The following is a 20,515-nucleotide window of genomic DNA, read 5'->3' on the forward strand; positions in this document are numbered from 1 at the left end:
GGCACTCAGCGAGAGCAGTGGGAACACACAGGCTGCCCAACTGCTCAAAAAAGTGAAATAATTAATAAGTTAAGTAGGCAAATAGCTTAAGTTAATCATAATGTTAATCAGTAAAAAGTTACGTATATCTGAGAGGCCACTGTTAATGTACTTCACAAAAAAAAAGCATTGGGCACAATGTTACAGGTAAAAGGACTAATTATTTAACGTAAATATCGTTTGTGATACACAGCAAAAGACTGAGGAAGAGACATTTCAATCATCAAATTCAGTAATGAGCATCAATACCATTTTTCCACCACAGCCAGCTTTATTGTGAACACACACACACACACACACACACACACACACACACACACACACACAGAGAGAGAGAGAGAGAGAGAGAGAGAGAGAGAGAGAGAGGGAGAGGTTGGGGGGGGGGGGGAGGGGGTGGAACTCTTTTTCTCTGTCTATCCCCTCCCACTCACCTTTCACTCTTCAGCAAAAACTGAAATTTCAAAAAATGAGACTGGATCATTCTTAATATCTGTGAGTAGAGTTAAGGCAGTGAAACTCTAACCATTCAGCTATAGCCCTACATCCCAAATTTGTATGGAAAGTATAAAGGAAAAACAAGCATGAATGAGGTTCTATCACAGTACCATTGAATATTTCTGTTCCCATTCACATGTTTATTGCTGATGTTCATATCCCCATTTATGTCCCCTTTTATTTATTTATCTATTTGTTGAACAGGCTAGTGACAGACAACTTCTGCCTTGTATCCTTATCCTTTCATGATACACGCATTACACAGATATATGAAGACAGTGTAGCACTGTAATTGTAAAATGATACAAATGTAATAAAACTTCAAGATTCAGTAGGAATTAATATTAATACCATTCTCAAAAGGCAAGTACAGGAAAATGGCATCAATAAAGAAAACAGATAACTCTGTTTTCTATCATCATTTCATGTTTTATCAGAAAAAGAAACAATTTTCTGACATTTCAAACTGCTTTATAACATTAAATTTTACAAGACACATAACTCTTCACAGACAAGAACTGTGAGTAAACACACAAACTTGTATGTCAATTTCTGTAAAAAATTACTATCACTTAAATAATTATATCATTACAAGGAGACAGAATGGCTGGTCAGTATTTATTTCAAGAGGCAAAATTCTAAGTACTGCCAATAGATACCCATATATAAAGCTTTCAGAACTGTTAGTTCCTTCTTCAGGGAGGAACGAGAAATATGGTGGGGAAGGTTAGAAAAGGGAGGCAGATCACTCAGACATCAGGTAGAGGAGAATCACATGTAATAAGGCTGGGGCAGATATGGATGAAGTGGGAGGTATCAGAGACACTAAGAGCTCAAATATAGTACACCAATCAGCACTGTGGAAGCTTCAAGCCTACGCAAGACAGAAGAACAGTGAGATGGATTAAAAACAAGAGAAATGACAAGTGGTATGAAAAGTGTAACTAATAACTAGGAGGAGGAGAGGGCAAAAAAGGAAAAGGAGAGGAAAAGATGATGATCCAAACAGTAAAACAGGAACTAATTGAGTGAATAACGAAATGGCCAGCCATACATTCTCTTTGTAATTTAATAGTTACCTCACGTGATTTTTTTAATATAAAAACTTGCATCACTTTTTACAGAAAGGGATCTAGTAAATTTAAATTATATTATTCATTAATTACATGAGTTGATATATCACAAGTCTTCCCTTACATAAATAAATATATGTTTCTGTAGTCACATTTGTACATAGGAAAACTGAACTCACTAAAATACAAAATGCCATTTCCTAAGTAAAATTTTTCAATAACAAGCAGAAAATTTACAGAAGTCATCTATTGTACAAAATGGAGCAACTCAAATACTAGCACCTCAAGCTACAGGAGAGCCAACAATTTGATGGGCTCAAGACTGGGACAAAATAATCTTCCATGTCAATTCAGTCTGCTACTCACCTGTGAGCTAAGTCATGGGAGGTTCAAGCCAAATATACCATGAACCATTATCAGCATCCCCACAAGTTCGACTAGATCTTAAGAAGGGGAACTACCTCAGTCATTATGTGTCTATTATAAAGCTGCACAGTTCATTCACGGATGATTAGCATCCTGTTCTGCTTCATTTGAATGTTCAGATATGAAAGAGCGCCCAAGATCTGAGAAGTGAGCTTTGTTAGACAGCTACTTTTTCCTGAAATATTTGCTGTTATTTTTTTCTAAATTGTAAGTGCTGAAGTGAGCTCAGACAAATGATCACAACTGCTAATTCATCATTCAATATGTCAACCACTTTTTGTCTAATTACAGTTTTAATAGCACAAATATGCAATGGAATGCAGTCATTCAATTCCACCATGAATTACAGTCAAATATATAGAAAAATACTATATGCTTCACTGAAGCTATATTTTTCTAGTTACTATAAATTCAACTGTTATTTACTTATTTTGAAAAAATGCCATTTCTATACAGTTGTATTGCAATATGTTTTCACAAGTTACCAGAAATGGAAGTGCAATGACAAATACCCACAAATCATTTAATATATAACTTCATCATCACTCAGTTCTCCATGAAAGGCAAAATCTTGGCCATTTCGGTGAGAACTTGAAGAACTGGGAACCTGGAACCTGGAAGTTAATGAACAGTTAGACATTGCATCAACTAGTAATTTTTAAAGATTACAGCATACGACAAAGACCAGAAAGACAACCGCAACTTCACTACCACATCTGATACAAACTAGGCATCAACAAAACTACCATTATGAGTAAGCAGGTCACAAATGCAATGTAATTTCTATTTGCAATGAAAACCTCTGAATCTCTTCTGTATTATCAAAAAAAGTCATTATGTGTGTTATTATTTATCATTTCCTCTTTTCATACAAAAGGCAACCTTCCAACATTTATACATTGTCCACCAAATTCACGACATGTATTTCAGTTGAGAAAGGCATCAAATGGCTGGTTCAATGTAAAAATTTGAAAATTAATAAAGTTTGGCAATAAGGTACCACTGCTACTATATGACTCCACCTATACAACAAACAAGCTTTCCATGATTTAATAATCAACAGATATTCAAACAGAAATATCATTATGCAACAGAGAAAAAATGTGTTATTAATAAACTGGATTTCAGTCAAATAACATCAACAGTCTCAGATACCTTTATTGTTTGCTGATTTTGCACTTGGGGTTCTTCTAGGGCAGCATTTGTATTACTTATACACTAATATACTGTTGTAGCACTTATGTTACAAACATACTTACAACTGTTCAAAAATCCCCACAAACTGAAGCAATATTCTTATGTCTTGCTATATCTATCAAACTAAACAATGGAAAATCCAGGATAATCATGTCTAGAAAAATTCACCTTTAATCTCAACTTGACACATCACTTTCCACAGTGTCAATTTCTATAGTTATTTCAGGAATTTCTTATACGAAAAACGTTTTATTATGTTTATCTTGTGACTCCACAATGGTACTAAAGTAAGGAATGCCAAACAACAAGCTCCTTACTTCCTCTATGCTAAGAACATCATCTCCAATGGAGAATGGGGTCTTCAGATGAGGTATTTAGCCAATAGGAGTATATGGAGTAGTGTCTACATCCATTGTATGATACGTTAAATTAAAATGTCTAGAATCAAGACATCTCACTTACTCATTCAGATGTATAAACAGTACTAAAACCATCAGGATGTGCCAAAGACACAACACCCTAAACAAAATAGCTGTTAATAGTTCTTATAGTCCATTTAAAGCCACTTTGATGCTGAGTGTTCCAAAAATAAACTTTTGATATATTTCAGTTTGGTTGATCAACCTATGTAACTTATTTCCCTGAGGTTCCATATATATATATATATATATATATATATATATATATATATATATATATATATATATATATATATATAAAAAACACAGATGTTGTGACTTACCGAACGAAAGTGCTGGCAGGTCGATAGACACACAAACACACACAAACATACACACGAAATTCAAGCTTTCGCAATGAACTGTTGCCTCATCAGGAAAGAGGGAAGGAGAGGGAAAGACGAAAGGATGTGGGTTTTAAGGGAGAGGGTAAGGAGTCATTCCAATCCCGGGAGCGGAAAGACTAACCTTAGGGGGAAAAAAGGACAGGTATACACTCGCGCACACACACACATATCCATCCACACATACAGACACAAGCAGACATATTTAAAGACAAAGAGTTTGGGCAGAGATGCCAGTCGAGGCAGAAGTGTAGAGGCAAAAAAGTTGTTGAAAGACAGGTGAGGTATGAGTGGCGGCAACTTGAAATTAGCGGAGATTGAGGCCTGGCGGATAACGAGAAGAGAGGATATACTGAAGGGCAAGTGAAGAAGAACTCCAGAATTTCCTCTCCAACCTCAACTCCTTTGGTTCCATCAGATTCACCTGGTCCTACTCCAAATCCCATGCCACTTTCCTTGACGTTGACCTCCACCTGTCCAATGTCCACCTTCACACGTCCGTCCACATCAAACCCACCAACAAGCAACAGTACCTCCATTATGACAGCTGCCACCCATTCCACATCAAACGGTCCCTTCCCTACAGCCTAGGTCTTCGTGGCAAATGAATCTGCTCCAGTCCGGAATCCCTGAATCATTACACCAACAACCTGACAACAGCTTTCGCATCCCGCAACTACCCTCCCGACCTGGTACAGAAGCAAATAACCAGAGCCACTTCCTCATCCCCTCAAACCCAGGATCCCCCACAGAAGAACCACAAAAGTGCCCCACTTGTGACAGGATACTTTCCGGGACTGGACCAGACTCTGAATGTGGCTCTCCAGCAGGGATACGACTTCCTCAAATCCTGCCCCGAAATGAGATCCATCCTCCATGAAATCCTCCCCACTCCGCCAAGAGTGTCTTTCCGCCGTCCACCTAACCTTCGTAACCTGTTAGTTCATCCCTATGAAATCCCCAAACCACCTTCCCTACCCTCTGGCTCCTATCCTTGTAACCGCCCCCGATGCAAAACCTGTCCGATGCACCCTCCCACCACCACCTACTCCAGTCCTGTAACCCGGAAGGTGTACACGATCAAAGGCAGAGCCACGTGTGAAAGCACCCACGTGATTTACCAACTGACCTGCCTACACTGTGATGCATTCTATGTGGGAATGACCAGCAACAAACTGTCCATTCGCATGAATGGACACAGGCAGACAGTGTTTGTTGGTAATGAGGATCACCCTGTGGCTAAACATGCCTTGGTGCACAGCCAGCACGTCTTGGCACAGTGTTACACCGTCCGGGTTATCTGGATACTTCCCACCAACACCAACCTATCCGAACTCCGGAGATGGGAACTTGCCCTTCAGTATATCCTCTCTTCTCGTTATCCGCCAGGCCTCAATCTCCGCTAATTTCAAGTTGCCGCCACTCATACCCCACCTGTCTTTCAACAACTTCTTTGCCTCTACACTTCTGCCTCGACTGACATCTCTGCCCAAACTCTTTGTCTTTAAATATGTCTGCTTGTGTCTGTATGTGTGGATGGATATGTGTGTGTGTCTAAGGTAAGTCTTTCCGCTCCCGGGATTGGAATGACTTTTTACCCTCTCCCTTAAAACCCATTTCCTTTCGTCTTTCCCTCTCCTTCCCTCTTTCCTGATGAGGCAACAGTTTGTTGCGAAAGCTTGAATTTTGTGTGTATGTTTGTGTTTGTTTGTGTGTCTATCGACTTGCCAGCACTTTCGTTCGGTAAGTCACCTCATCTTTGTTTTTATATATAATTTTTCCCACGTGGAATGTTTCCCTCTATTATATATATATATATATATATTTCAAGACATTAACCAGTCTCTAAAATGACACCAATCAGTGGCACTGCCATCCTGTATTTCTCTTGTACCAACTCTATTTGTACCAATGTTATCTCCACATACATTTATACTTTGTGAATTACTATAAAGTTTTAACGATCACCTATATACCTCCATAAAAGCTGTTAAGTCTAATTTAATTTACACATTTTCTTCAGAAGGGAAACATAGAATGCAGGAGAATATTCATACTTTCCATCCTAAAACCCAATTTCTAGAATTTTCTGAGTGGGTTTTTATGAAACATGAATAGTTTTTTTGAGTGTCTGCCAGGTGAGATTTGTTAGTACTTCTGTTACACTCCCTTGCTAACAGCTATACGATCTTTCGCATGGCCCTTCTCTGTATGTGCATATTATCATCTGTTAATCTACACTGATGTGAATCCCACTTATATTATCAGTATTTTAATACAAGCAACACATGCTTTTAAGATATCTCTTTTGTAGACGAACTGGAGTTTCTCAGTGACCTACCACTAAATGGAAACCTGTTATTCACTTTACCCATTAGGAACCTAAGAGATCATCCCACTTCCTTTACAACACCCTATTACTCCCAGGTACGAATATCTACCAGCTGTTACTCTTTTGCTAAACAGGTTATCAACGTACACTCCATCCAGTACAGTTTTGTTTTCCCATCCTCTTCATTTTCCTCAATTTCATATTCACCAACAGTCACAGTTTATCTCACTGAATAAGTCTCAGATTGCAAATCTGAGTCTAATCTCTTGCAGATATAACTATTCCTGTGACAAAATCCACTTTTAATATCTTGCAATGCTTTGTGGAAGTAAAGGAAGCCAAATCACAATTTGATTCAGCTTCCTCATTAACTGTAAGTCCTTTCTAACTGGCTGGATGAGGCAATTCTCAAGTCAGAAGAAAGCAACCACATATCACCTCCAACAGGGCTATGTGCAGTCAAGGAGGGCAGTATACAAAATAAGCAGCTGGTTGATGATAATTTCACATTTTTACTCACTAATAACTACTGAACAATTGAGAAGTAAGCATATGTAACTTGTGAAAGAACTGGAATTCAGGAATTACAAGACTTAGGGTTGCTCACTGTACAGCAAAGTATCTAAAATTTATTGGTGTGAAATGGTAATATTAATAATAGGTGTGAGGTAAGCTAGAAGAGAAAAGGAGACTTATTCTTTTATTTCATGTCTGTATTTTACACTTTTCTCATAAGACACTGTAGAAAAACAGATAAGAACTCAAGACAGAAGCACAAGTATTAAAGGACAGTGCTGCATGTAACTGATGTGGTGGTGCTGCCTAATAGTGTAGGGTATGGCCACAGAAAATAATGCGCAGTGCATCCAACTGTCATCATATCAAACCATACTACTTTTATGAAACAATTTTGGGGATTACTTTTGTAAAAGCAGTTTCCTTCCAAATGTATATCAGAGTATTAACTAAATGATCATCAATACGGCAGTTCCATGATGACTTCTGTAGATTATTTGTCTCAACCTAGCAACCAGGAAAAATGTGACACTTCATTTGTAAGGAAGGACAGGAACACAGCCATCAGTCACAATTCCGTTGGTTTTTTATTATTCTTGCATATCCAGATTTCAGTTATAAATAGCCATCTCCATTGCTAAAATATAAGGAAATTACAGAATCAGACTTGATTATATAAAACAATATGTAAAATACTACATTATCCAACAGCAATGATCCATCATAGTCAACAAGCCATTTGAGTAAACTATAATCTGACAAACTCAAAGCAGTGCATGTCACCATATGACTTTAGTGGTGTATAGGCAGAAGGAAACTGAAGTAGTAGTAGTAGTAGTAGTTGGTGTCATATAGTGCAAGTAATGCCCCCTATTTTACAAATTAATCAAAGTTGTTTCTTTCCGATGTAGTAGTTTTAAACCCTTTGTTTAATAAAATGAAACTAGTGGGTATAACTGCAGATTACTTTTTAAAACACATTAAGCACTGTCAACATACAATTCGTTTGTTCATACACTATGTGATCAAAAGTATCTGGACACCCATAAAAACATAAGTTTTTCATATTAGGCGCAATGTGCTGCCACATACTGCCAGGTACTCCATATCAGCGATCTCAGTAGTCATTAGACATCATGAGAAAGCAGACTGGGGCGCTCTGCGGAACTCATGGATTTCAAACGTGATCAGATGACTGGGTGTCATATGTCTGTATGCCAGATTTCCACACTCCTAAACATCCCTAGGTCCATTGTTTCCAATGTGATGGTGAAGTGGAAATATGAAGGGACACGTACAGCATAAAAACATACATGTCGACCTTGTCTGCTGACTGACAGAGACCGCTGACAGTTGAAGAGGGTCGTAATGTGTAATAGGCAGACATCTGTCCAGACCATCAAACAGGAATTCCAAAATGCATCAGGATCCACTGCAAGTACTATGACAGTTAGGCAGGAGGTGAGAAAACTTGGATTTCATAGTCGCGCGGCTGCTCATAAGCCACACATCACGCCAGTAAATGTCAAACGATGCCTCGCTTGGTGCAAGGAGTGTAAACATTGGACGACTGAACAGTGGAAAAACGTTGTGTGGAGTGGCGAATCACGGTACACAATGTGGTGATCAGATGGCAGGGTGCGGGTATGGCGAATGCCTGGTGAACGTTATCTGCCAGCGTGTGTAGAGCCAATAGTAAAATTCGGGGGTGGTGGTTTTATGATGTGGTTGTGTTTTTCATGGAGGAGGCTTGCACCTCTTGTTGTTTTGCATGGGACTATCAGAGTAAAGGCCTACACTGATGTTTTAAGCAACTTCTTGCTTCCCAATGTTGAAAAGCAATTCGGGGATTATGACTGCATCTTTCAACACAATCGAGCACCTGTTCCTAACGCATGGCCTGTGGCAGAGTGGTTACACGTCAGTAACATTCCTGTAATGGACTGGCCCGCACAGAGTCCTGACCTGAGTCCTATAGAACACCTTTGGGGTGTTTTGGTATTCCAACTTCGTGCCAAGCCTCACCGACAGAAATCAATAACTCTCCTCAGTGCAGCACTCCCTGAAGAATGCGCTGCCATTTCCAGCACCTGACTGAACATATACCTACGAGAGTGAAAACTGTAATCAAGGCTAAGGGTGGGCCAAAACAATACTGAATCCTAGCATTACCGATGGAGGGCGCCACGAACTTGTAAATCATTTTCAGCCAGGTGTCTGGATACTTTTGATCACACAGTGTACATTAGCGGTGAAGTGATCCATGCAAAAGTTCATTAATTGTTTCATACAATGGTCCAAACAGAATTGGTACATAACAAATAACTTTTTTTTTTTAAAAACTGAAGATCATATTGATAAAATGTAGTTACATACGAATCTGAAAACCAGCAATAATCTTATGTCTAGTGCAGTCACTTGTACTATAGTGGTTATGTGAACCACTAAATAATTAAGAGAAATACAGGGTGTCCGAAAAGTCTTTCCTTGATTACATAAATTGATAACTCAGGCTAGAAGTAAGATACAAATATGAAACTTGTGTTGAACTGTTAACAACTATCAATGTTTTTTTTTCTGTTTTAGGTTTGCAGTACGTAAGTAGTGTATGAGGTGCAGTGCCCAAGAAGCCATGCTAACCAATCAGGAGAAGACACAGTGTGTCCTGTGGTACCATGAGACACGATCACCAACCACAGTGCAGAGACACTTCCAGACAACATTTGGAAGGAATTCACCTGATGTCAAGAACATTAAAGCCTGGTATGAGAAGTTCAAGAACACAAGATCGGTTGCTGACCTTCCGAGGTCTGGTCGACCAAGAACCTCAGCAGACAGGGCAGTCTTTTCTGCGAAGTCTGAATAAATCGGTGCGCAGGGCCTCACATGAATTACAGATGGCAAAAAACTCCCTCCATGACATTTTACACAAATGTTTATTGTTTCGTGCACACAAAGTGCAAATCGTTCAGGCCTTGTTGCCCAATGACAGTACACGTCGATATGACTTTGCGGTCGAAATGCTATCACGTATTGAGGACAATGATGGTTATCTCAAACGAATTGCCTTTTCCTACGAAGCAACCATTTTTGTCAGTGGAATAGTGAATAGCCATAATGTGCGCATTTGGGGTTCACAACCCCCTGGCGAGGTCGTGGGGTGCACCAGAGGCAGTCCAAAGGTGGATGTTTAGTGCGCGCTATTGCATGATCGAATTATCGAGCCATTCTTCTTCGCTGAGGCTACCATCACATCTGCAGTGAATCTGGACATGTTGCAACTGTATGCTGTTCCTCAGCTGCTTCAGTATCACCCCGATGTCTTATTTCAGCAAGACGGTGCACTGCGTCATTGGGGTTTGGTCGTCCGTGCCTATCTCGATATGACCTTTCCTGGGCGATGGATTGGTCGTGATGGGCCAACAGTTTGGCCTCCACGCTCTCCTGACATAACCACATTAGACTTCTTTTTATGGGGTTATTGCAAGGACGAGGTCTACCGAACACGTGTATCAGATCTTGAAACCCTGCTGCAACGGATCGTTGAATCGATCCCTCCAGTGATGTTGACTAATGCGTGGACGGAAACTGAATATCGCCTAGATGTGCTACGTGCTACCAAGGGTGGTCATGTGGAAGTTTACTGATGGGTGAAAAAACCTTGATAGTTTGTAAACAATTAGACACCAGTTTCATATTTGTATCTAACTTCTAGCCTGAGGTATCAATTTATGTAATCAGGGAAAGACTTTTCGGACACCCTGTATAAAAGTTCATACAGATTGTTTTTTTGAAGATCTGGTAACATCACTGTAAAATACGGAAGATGAACATGATGAGACTAATTTAACCAGGTACAATTAATAAAAACATACTAACGTCCTCCACTGACATAAATTTCTTACATAACGTATGGTGTTGCTGCAATCGTAGTGCGCTGTATGGGGACAATAATGTAACACATTGCCTTATACATACCCCCTAAAGCAATTAGCTCCATTTCATTAATCATATCATTAGTGATGAATAATCAATTATATTTTCTACATTACTTCTCAAAATCAAGAATGTAAAACAATAGCCATCCTAAAAAAGAGAGGGGACAATCTGACTGCTTGTTGGATTGCATTGTCAACTGATTGGAAATGTGGGTGTATTGCAGTAAAGGTAATAAATATTGCATTTAATAAGTATTTACAAGCAGCTTTTGAGAAAATTTATTAATTTATGTTGTAACTATCCCATTCACATACGTTGACAACACATAGCAAACATCAGAAGATTTAGGATTGAGTAAAAACAATATGAAAAGGATAGAGTACTACTCACCACATAGAGGCACACAGACACATTGAAAAACAAAGTGGTAGATATTATTAGCTATCGGACTGTCCTCCTTCAGATAAAGACAAAGGAAAACATACACTCATTTACAAGTGCATAACTCAAACACACACTGAAAGTAGACTGGTAAATATTATTAGCAACCAGATGAAGTCCTTCAATCAAACAATGGAAAATCCAGGATGGAATGTAACAATATTATGAAAAGGAAAGTTGCCACTCACCACATAGTGGAGATGCTAAGTCACAGATAGGCACAACAAAAAGACTGTCACAAATAAAGCTGCTGACCCATAAGGATTTTGTCAAAAATAGACGTCACACACACACACACACACACACACACACACACGACTGCAGTGGACATGGTCCCCTAGGATACATGAATACGTGTGTTGATCCACTGTGGCTTCCAGAATGATGAGATCACCCACAGAATGCCATGAAAAGATTCCCAAGACCATAACGCTCCCTCCTCTGGCCTGTACTCTTCCAATAATTGTTGTGGGATGTTTACTTCCAGATGTTTCATGCCATACATGCCAATGTCATCTGTCCACCGGAGCTTAAAATGTGATTCAACTGAAAGGTCCAACTGTCGCCACTCAGTGGACATCCAGTTGTGATGCTGGCATGCAAATTCCAGCCTTCATTGCCAATGAACAACAGTCAGCATGGGTACGTGAACCAAGTGCCTGCTGAAGAGACACATACGCACCAACATTCACTGAACAGTTGCTGAGGAGATACTGCTGGTAGCCCCTTGTTTCCCCTGAGCAGTCAGTTGCCAACAGTTGTGCATCTATTCACCCGTACATGTCTCCACAGCCAGTTCACACCTGTCACCTATGGTCATGGTGCACTACAGTTGACTCAGCACTGGTTTTGGATAACACTATTTTGCTGTGAACAGTATACTTCAAGGCACAATGGCATGCGAACACTTCACAAACAAAGCCATTTTGGAAATGCTTCTGCCCTCGGCCCGAAAGCCAATGACCATGCCCTTTTGGAAATCAGATCGATCACTTCATTTCCACATTAAGACAATGATTGCACGGTTTTCCACCCCTGGCCCCCCCCCCCCCCCTCCACCTGACATGCTTTATATACCCTCCACAGCTAGTGCTGCCATTTGCTGTCTGTGAGTGATTACTGCATGCTGACATAAAACATAGTTGGTGGTTACATTAATCTAACTGGAGTGTGTACTTTGATCATTAATGAGTCAGACTGTGATGAGGCCAGTTCACGACTGTTAAAGCTTGATTCCATATCAAATCAATCAATTTCCATTACTTTTTGGACCCTGATGTTCCAGAGTTCAATGTTTTGTTGTTTAACTGTATCTAAGCAGTTAACAAATACTGCCAGCTTTTTGCTTTTGGGTTTCAAAACACAAAAAATTGTCCAACTTTCTAAATGGCGTGAGACATAACTTGAGCCTAACTACAAAACTACTGAAGCTAAGAACTGACTTGGGAGTGATTATAAAGCTCTGTAACTGTGCTTTAATTTGATATGCAACGAGCTTAATCTTGAACAAATCTAAAAATTGTTCCTGAAATTCTCAAAACTGCTGTCTTGTTTTGCCTCAAAAATATATTTGCTTTTTTCATAATTCTGTTTGCCTAAAGTTGAAATTGGAGAAAGGATGTGCTGGAAGAAAAATTAATTTGCAAATATAGTACTACACCAAACAAGTATGGAACTTTATATTCCACTGTTATATGACATGTACTGAGCCCAAAGTGGAAAAACATAAATTATCTTCTCAGTAATCTTACTCAGTAGGAGATGGATGGCAAAAACTATTTGGTAAACTGCAGTGAATATGCGAACTTCCTCAGATATGAGAGGGATACTTTTAACATCTGAAGTGTAATTTAAATAGTTTAGGTGCTTATTGATGATGTTAAATTTACCATCACTGAATTAAATTTCTGTTGTTAGGTCACATTTGGTTTCCAAAGTCAGGCAAACCAGTTTTCTGGCTATACAAAATAACTTACAAGAGGAACAAGTACTTAAAACCCAGATTTTGGTGGAAATTACTCATTTGTGCTTCAAGATGAAATGCAGTCCTACCACTGGACCATTAGCCAAGTTATTCTGCATCCTTTTGCTGTTGTACTTTAACATCTATAATGTTGAACTTGAGTATCTGAATTATGTCACAACACAGTGGCATTTAATGTTTTCCAGTCAACGTTGATCTTAGCGTCAAAGGAAAAATTGCTGAACATTAAAAAGATATTACGGTTTTCTGATGGGAGTGATACACAAATTCTCAACACATGAATCATAAGACTGGTTATAAAATTGATGCAGAATGATATATTTTCTCACAGCACATGGTAAAAGTGCTTGCAATAGACTTGGTGAAATTATCAAAATGACTTACTTCTATAGTTTACAAAGGTTATTTAAAAACAAAATCATGACACCCAAGCAGCTATATAGTTTTGCTCATGAAACCAGTGCTGTCAAATTTTGAATTATGTACAACTGAAGAACACCAGTAAAATGAAGTAAGGTTACTGTCCCAATTCAGAAACTCAAAACTCATCAAACAGACTCGCATGACACACACTTAGTGAGTGTCTGAATTTTGGGCTGCATTTAAGCCATAATCTTTCAGTGGAAACTCATGTTTTCAAGTTCCAAGAACCAATAGCTAGAGGCAATGTGAATGCGACAGCTCTGAAAAAAAGTGAGGCATGGAATGTATATCAAAAAGACAGATAAGATGCAATAGGAGTGGGTTGTTTGCTGCTATTGGCAAAAATATTGTGCCTATTGAGGTCAAAATTGAGTTTGATTGTGAAAATATCTGGATAGGAGCAGTAGGCCTAGGTGAAATCACGTTAATTATCGGGTGCTTTTACTGGCCACCCGACTCCACAGTAACAGCTGTCAAACCATTCAAAGAAGGTCTATACTCAGTAATGCGGAAATACCCGGATGAGGCAATATTAGTAAGGGGCAACTGTAATCTACCGAGTACAGACTGGGACATCTATGGATTCAAAACTCAAACACAATGGAAATATTTTAGACCTTGTAACTACAAACAGTTCTGAACTTATCAACAGTATGAGTATAGAGAAGGGGCTGGTGATCATAATGTAATTGTAGCGACAATGGTTACTTAAGTTAATAAATCCATCAAGAGGGTTAGCAGAGCATTTATGGTAGAAAAAGCAGATAAGCAATTGTCAGCATTCCACTTAGACAACGAATCCACATTATTTACGTCCAACACGATACGCATAGAGGAATTAGGGGCAAAGTTTAAATTGACTGTTAATCACAGCCTAGAGACACACATGCCAAGTAAGTGGATTAAGGATAGAAAAGACCCACCGTGGTTTAATATTAAAATCTGGAAAATGCTGAGGAAGTAGAGACTGTGGTACTTTCAATTCAAAAAAGAAAGCCCAAATGTCTACAGGCAAAATTTAGTAGAAATATATGCACTCATAAGAACAACAACATATAAAGCATACATCTTCAACTGTTGCACCTTGCCAAGAACCTGAGAAAAATGTAGTCACTAAGCAGGTCTAAGACTTTTATTCAGTCACTTGTTGACCAGCCTGGGGTGACAGTAGAAGACAGGAAAAGGAAAGATGAAGTTTTAAATTTCACATTTATGAAATCACTCACACAGGAGGATCATTTAAACATAACAACATCATTTGACTGTCACAAAGACTTTTGCATGGAGATCACTGAAGAAGGCTTCCCTTGTATAGAGAAGCAACAAAAAGAATTGAAAACAAATTAGACACCAGGTACAGATGAAATCCCAATTCAGTTTTACAGAGAGTACTCTGTGGCATTGGCTCCTTACTTACATCTACATCTACATCCATACTCCGCAAGCCACCTGACGGTGTGTGGCGGAGGGTGCCTTGAGTGCCTCTATCGGTTCTCCCTTCTATTCCAGTCTCGTATTGTTCGTGGAAAGAAGGATTGTTGGTATGCCTCTGTATGGGCTCTAATCTCTCTGATTTTATCCTCATGATCTCTTCGCGAGATATACGTAGGAGGGAGCAATATACTGCTTGACTCCTCGGTGAAGGTATGTTCTCGAAACTTCAACAAAAGCCCTTACCGAGCTACTGAGCGTCTCTCCTGCAGAGTCTTCCACTGGAGCTTATCTATCATCTCCGTAAAGCTTTCGCGATCACTAAATGATCCTGTAACGAAGTGCGCTGCTCTCCGTTGGATCTTCTCTGTCTCTTCTATTCACCCTATCTGGTACGGATCCCACACTGCTGAGCAGTATTCAAGCAATGGGCAAACAAGTGTACTGTAACCTACTTCATTTGTTTTCGGATTGCATTTCCTTAGGATTCTTCCAATGAATCTTAGTCTGGCATCTGCTTTACCGACGATCAGCTTTATATGATCATTCCATTTTAAGTCACTCCCAATGCGTACTCCCAGATAATTTATGGAATTAACTGCTTCCAGTTGCTGACCTGCTACATTATAGCTAAATGATAAGGGATCTTTCTTTCTATGTATTCGCAGCACATTACACTTGTCTACATTGAGATTCAATTGCCATTCCCTGCACCATGCGTCAATTCGCTGCAGATCCTCCTGCATTTCAGTACAATTTTCCATTGTTACAACCTCTCGATATACCACAGCATCATCCGCAAAAAGCCTCAGTGAACTTCCGATGTCATCCACAAGGTCATTTATGTATATTGTGAATAGCAACGGTCCTACGACACTCCCTTGCGGCACACCTGAAATCACTCTTACTTCGGAAGACTTCTCTCCATTGAGAATGACATACTGCGTTCTGTTATCTAGGAACTCTTCAATCCAATCACACAATTGGTCGGATAGTCCATATGCTCTTACTTTGTTCATTAAACGACTGTGTGGAACTGAACTTAGCTTGCATTTATCATGAATCTTTCACCCACTGAAAAGTCCCAAGCAAATGGAAAGTGTAGGTGACTCCTTTACATAAAAAAAAGGTAAAAGAATGGATCTGCAAAATTACAGACCAAAATTGTTAATACTGGTTTGCGGCAGAATTCTTGAACATATTTTGCACTTGAATGTAATATATTTCCTTGAGATAGAAAAGCTTCTGTCCACAAATCAGCATGAATTTAGAAAGTACTGCTCATACAAAACTCAACTTGCCCTTTTCTCACACAATATTCTGCGAACCATGGTTGAAGGGCAACAGGCAGAGTCCATATTCCTAGATCTCTGGAAAGTATTTGACAGGGTGCCCCATAGCAGACTGTTGAATGTCTATGCATAAGGATTAAGTTCCCAGGTATGTGAGTGACTTGAAGACTTCTTAAGTAACAGAACCCGGTACATTGTTCTCAATGTAAAGTGTTCATCAGAAACAAGGGTATGGTCAAAAGTGCTCCAAAGGAAGTTTGATACGACTGCTCTTATTTTCTATACACATAAATGATTTGATGGACACAATGAGCAGCAATTTATGGCTGTTTGCTGATGATGCTGTGGTGTATGGGAAGTTGTCATCATAGAGTAACTGTAGGGGGACATAGAATGACTTAGACGAAATTTGTAGTTGGTGTGATGCATGACAGCTAGCTCTAAGTGTCAACAAATGTAAGTTAATGCAGATGAGTAGGAAAAAGAATCTCATAACATTCAAATACAGCTTTAGTATGTGCCGCATGACACAATCACCTTGATTAAATATCTAGATGTAACACTGAAAAATGATATGGCATGGAACAAGCATGTCAGACTGGTAGCAGGAAAGATGAATGGACAATTTCACTTTATTGGGAGAACTTTGGGTAAATGTAGCTCATCTATATAGGAGATGGCATACAGAACACTCGTCTGATCCATTCTTGAGTACTGCTTGAATGGATGCTTACTGGGTCGGATTAAAGGAAGACACTGAAGCAATTCAAGTTCATGCTGCTAGATTTGTTGCTGGTAGGTCCAGTCAGCCCACAAGTATTATGGATATGCTACATGAACTCAAAACAGAATCACTGGAGGTACAACAACATTATTTTCATGAGGCTCTGTTGAGAAAATTTAGAGTAGTGGAATTTGAGGCTAATTGCAGGACGATTCTACTGCTGGCAATATATGTTTAGCATAAGGACTACAAAGAAAAGATTAGAGACATTAGAACTCGTATGGAGGCTTATTCACAGTCGTTTTCCCCTCGCTCTACATGCGAATGGTTGGCTGGTTGGTTATTTGGATAAAAAAGGACCAAACTACTAGGTCATCAGTCCGCTTGTCCTTGAACAGACAGATCTGTATGACTGTAGATCAGAGGGGCCCACTGTACAAAACCCAGGAGAAGAAAACCTAAAGGTCTATGATTGTCAGCGAAGCTGTGGTAAGGACAAAAAGAAGAAAAGGAGACAGAGGAAAAAAGCAAGCAGGGTGCCTCATTTAGGGTGCAGCCGAAAGCCCCTGAAAGCACGTGCAATGAGTGGACATACAACCCCAGTCCCTGCCACATACCAGAGGTACTGTACTCTGAGATTGCCTTGGAAAGACTAGCAACACAGACAGAGCAGGAGAAGCACAGAGAGACAAACGACGAACAAGTCTAACAGACCACATGAGAAGGGGATTGGGAGGGAGGGGGGGGGGGGGGAGGAGAGAAGAGTAAAAGAACCCTGGTCTAGGCAGAGAAGGCAACACATTGTTCTGCCAAATCCTCAATAATGGGCCAATAATGTTAAGTGGCCCTCTCTTGAAGTGAGTGGTAAAAGCCCCTTTCACGAATAAAACTTAGTCAGTCGCTGAGGCATCGTATCCTAAGACCAGGGGTATTGAGTCAGGGAGTTAGACCACCACAAATTGGCTAGGTTGGGACAGTCCAGCAAAATGTGGACCACTGTCAAATGGGCACCACAACAACAGTAGGATAGTAGAGTCCTTGCGAGAAGCCACATGGAGGACCTCTACAGAGTGACAGTCTCCTTTATCACCTGTAGTTTGTTTGATGAAGTCAGAGTGAGCAATTCTGTTTTCCCGGCACCAAAAATCTCATGGCATAATACCAATCAGAGGTCTATTACTGGAAACCGATCTCAAAAAGTCGGTTTACTGGTAGCCAATTTGGTCAGGCTATCAGCGAGTTCATTCCTTGGAATCCCGATGTGGTCTGGAATCCAGATGAAGGTCACTGTGTGTCCACACTGCTCAAGGTCATCAGGGAATCCTGGATAGCAATAACCAAGGGATGGCGAGGGTAACCCTTGACAAGAAAACTGCTCAAGTAGTTGCTCCAGATGAGAAAGGATCCAACAGTGCAGTAATGGATATGCTCAAGAGTATGAGAGATGGCTACCAACCACACAGTGAAAAAAATAAACCAATTTGGCAAGGACAGAAGTTCAGTACGTCCTGCATGAGTATAAGCAGCACCTACATGACCAGTAACCACCAAGCCATCAGTGTAGACTACTTCTGAACCCTGAGATGTGCCAAGGATGGAGAAAAATTGACGGCAGAGGGCCTCAGGATGAACTGAGTCTTTCAGACCTTGTGACATGTCAAGACGAAGCTGTGGCCGAGGGATGCATCACGGAGATGTATGGAAGTGGGTCCAGATAAGGGGTAGAAGAGGAAACAACTGAAGTTCAGAGAGGATAGCCCGGATGCAGATTGCGATCGTAATCCCTGATCAGGACCACTATTGAGGGAGATGGGTTACCATGTTTGGAAAGAGGAGACAGTAGTTTGGATGCATAGGGGAGCTGTGAATGTGGGTAGCTTATCTGACAAGCTGTTGTTGGCACCTGATCCACAGTGGAGAGACCCCAGCCTCCACAAATAAGCTGTTCACAGGGCTAGTTCAAAAGCCTCCTGTCACAAGTCAAATCCCGCAGTGGTGTATCAGATCCAGTATCTGCAAAGCTGAGGGGTTTTTTTTTTTTTTTTTTTTTTTTTTTGTGGTTGGGAGGGGGAGGGGGGGGGGGGACCGCGAGAGGAAAGAACCGTTACAAGGTCCAATACAAAAAGGAAGAAAAAAACAAATCTAAAACATCAAGAATTACGGAAGAGTATCTGAAAGACATCGACAAGAAACCGGAGTCACCAGATAGAAATCAAATCACTTTTGCCATATTACTGCTTTTTAAAAAACTTAAAATGTGAGCCACAGCTTGCACATCATATGCTAAAATGACCGGCAAAGCAGGCGGCAGACTGACCCTGAGACATGAGTGGCTAAAATAGGGGCAGAGGATCAGGAAATGTCTGACTGTTAATGGTTGGCTACAGAAAGGACAGCCACTCAACAAGAGGCGGTGACTAAAGCGGCAGTGCCCTATTCGCAACCGAGCTAACATTACTTCCTCATGGCAAGACGGCCAAGAGGAAGCCGACCAGGCTGTTGGGAGAGGTTTCACTTCTCTCAGTTTGTTCCCATGAAGGGAGCACCAATGGTCATGCCAAAGTGACGTGATATGCTGATAGAGAAAAGTATGAATATCTTGTGATGGAACAGAGTAAGAGGCGGGCCAACCGAGATGGATGGCGGCCTTGGCTACAGCATCAGCAGCGTCACTCCCAGGCAAACCAACATGGCCAGGAACCCACATTAACATCACTTGGGCTACCCCATCCGGGAACAAATGGAGGCAGTCCTGGATCTGTCGAACGATGGGGTGGGCTGGATCGGGATCATCTAGACTCTGAAGGGCACTGAGGGAGTAAGAGCAGATCATACAGTGAGTGAGCTGGTGCCTATGGATGTAGTGATCAGCCTGATAGAGGGCAAAAAGCCCTGATGTAAAAATTGTGCTCTGGTCGAGAAGCCGGTATTGAAACTTATCAGCCTCGATGACAAAAGCACAGCCAACACTATGGGCGGACTTCAAACCATCAGTGTACAAAAATATGCTATCAGCAAGTTGTGAGCGAAGTTCGAGAAATTTGCAGTGATAGGTCAGCTTGGGAGTTGAATCCTTCGGGAATGAGCTGAGGTCAAGACAAACACAAACCTTTGTCTGAAGCTAAGGTGGTGAAGGTCTCTCCCCCATTCGGAAAGTGGCAGGAAGTGTGAACTGCAACTGCTGAAGCAGGTGACGAAATTGGATGCCAGGAGGCCGCAGAGAAGAAACGTACATCTCGTACAGGCAGTCAAGAATGTCATCAAAAATGGGTCAAAGGTTGGGTGGCCTGGCATGGAAGAAAGCCGACACGCATACCTACTGAGTAGGATTTCGTGCCGGTATGACAGTGGTAGTTCACCAGCTTCTGCATAGAGACTCTCAACTGGGCTAGTACGGAAGG

General features: G+C 40.6%; 1 protein-coding gene across 3 annotated transcripts in view; it reads right to left on the bottom strand.

The window, feature by feature from the left end:
* Positions 1-531: 531 nt before the first annotated feature.
* Positions 532-20,515, bottom strand: part of LOC124794693 (coiled-coil domain-containing protein 102A) — a 158,581-nt gene continuing 138,597 nt past the window's right edge. The window contains exon 10 of one of the 3 annotated variants that reach the window (XR_007016597.1): positions 532-2,647. Coding sequence is in view for 2 of the 3 variants with exons in the window: in XM_047258251.1 (XP_047114207.1) it covers positions 2,557-2,647 (91 nt within the window). In the remaining variant the exon portion in view is untranslated. Of the gene's footprint in view, positions 2,648-6,985; positions 7,518-20,515 lie in introns of those variants that run through there. The other 2 variants (XM_047258251.1, XM_047258254.1) reach the window with 2 other exon arrangements.

The sequence above is a fragment of the Schistocerca piceifrons genome, chromosome 4, assembly GCF_021461385.2.
Source record: "Schistocerca piceifrons isolate TAMUIC-IGC-003096 chromosome 4, iqSchPice1.1, whole genome shotgun sequence".
Taxonomy (NCBI): Eukaryota; Metazoa; Arthropoda; class Insecta; order Orthoptera; family Acrididae; genus Schistocerca; species Schistocerca piceifrons.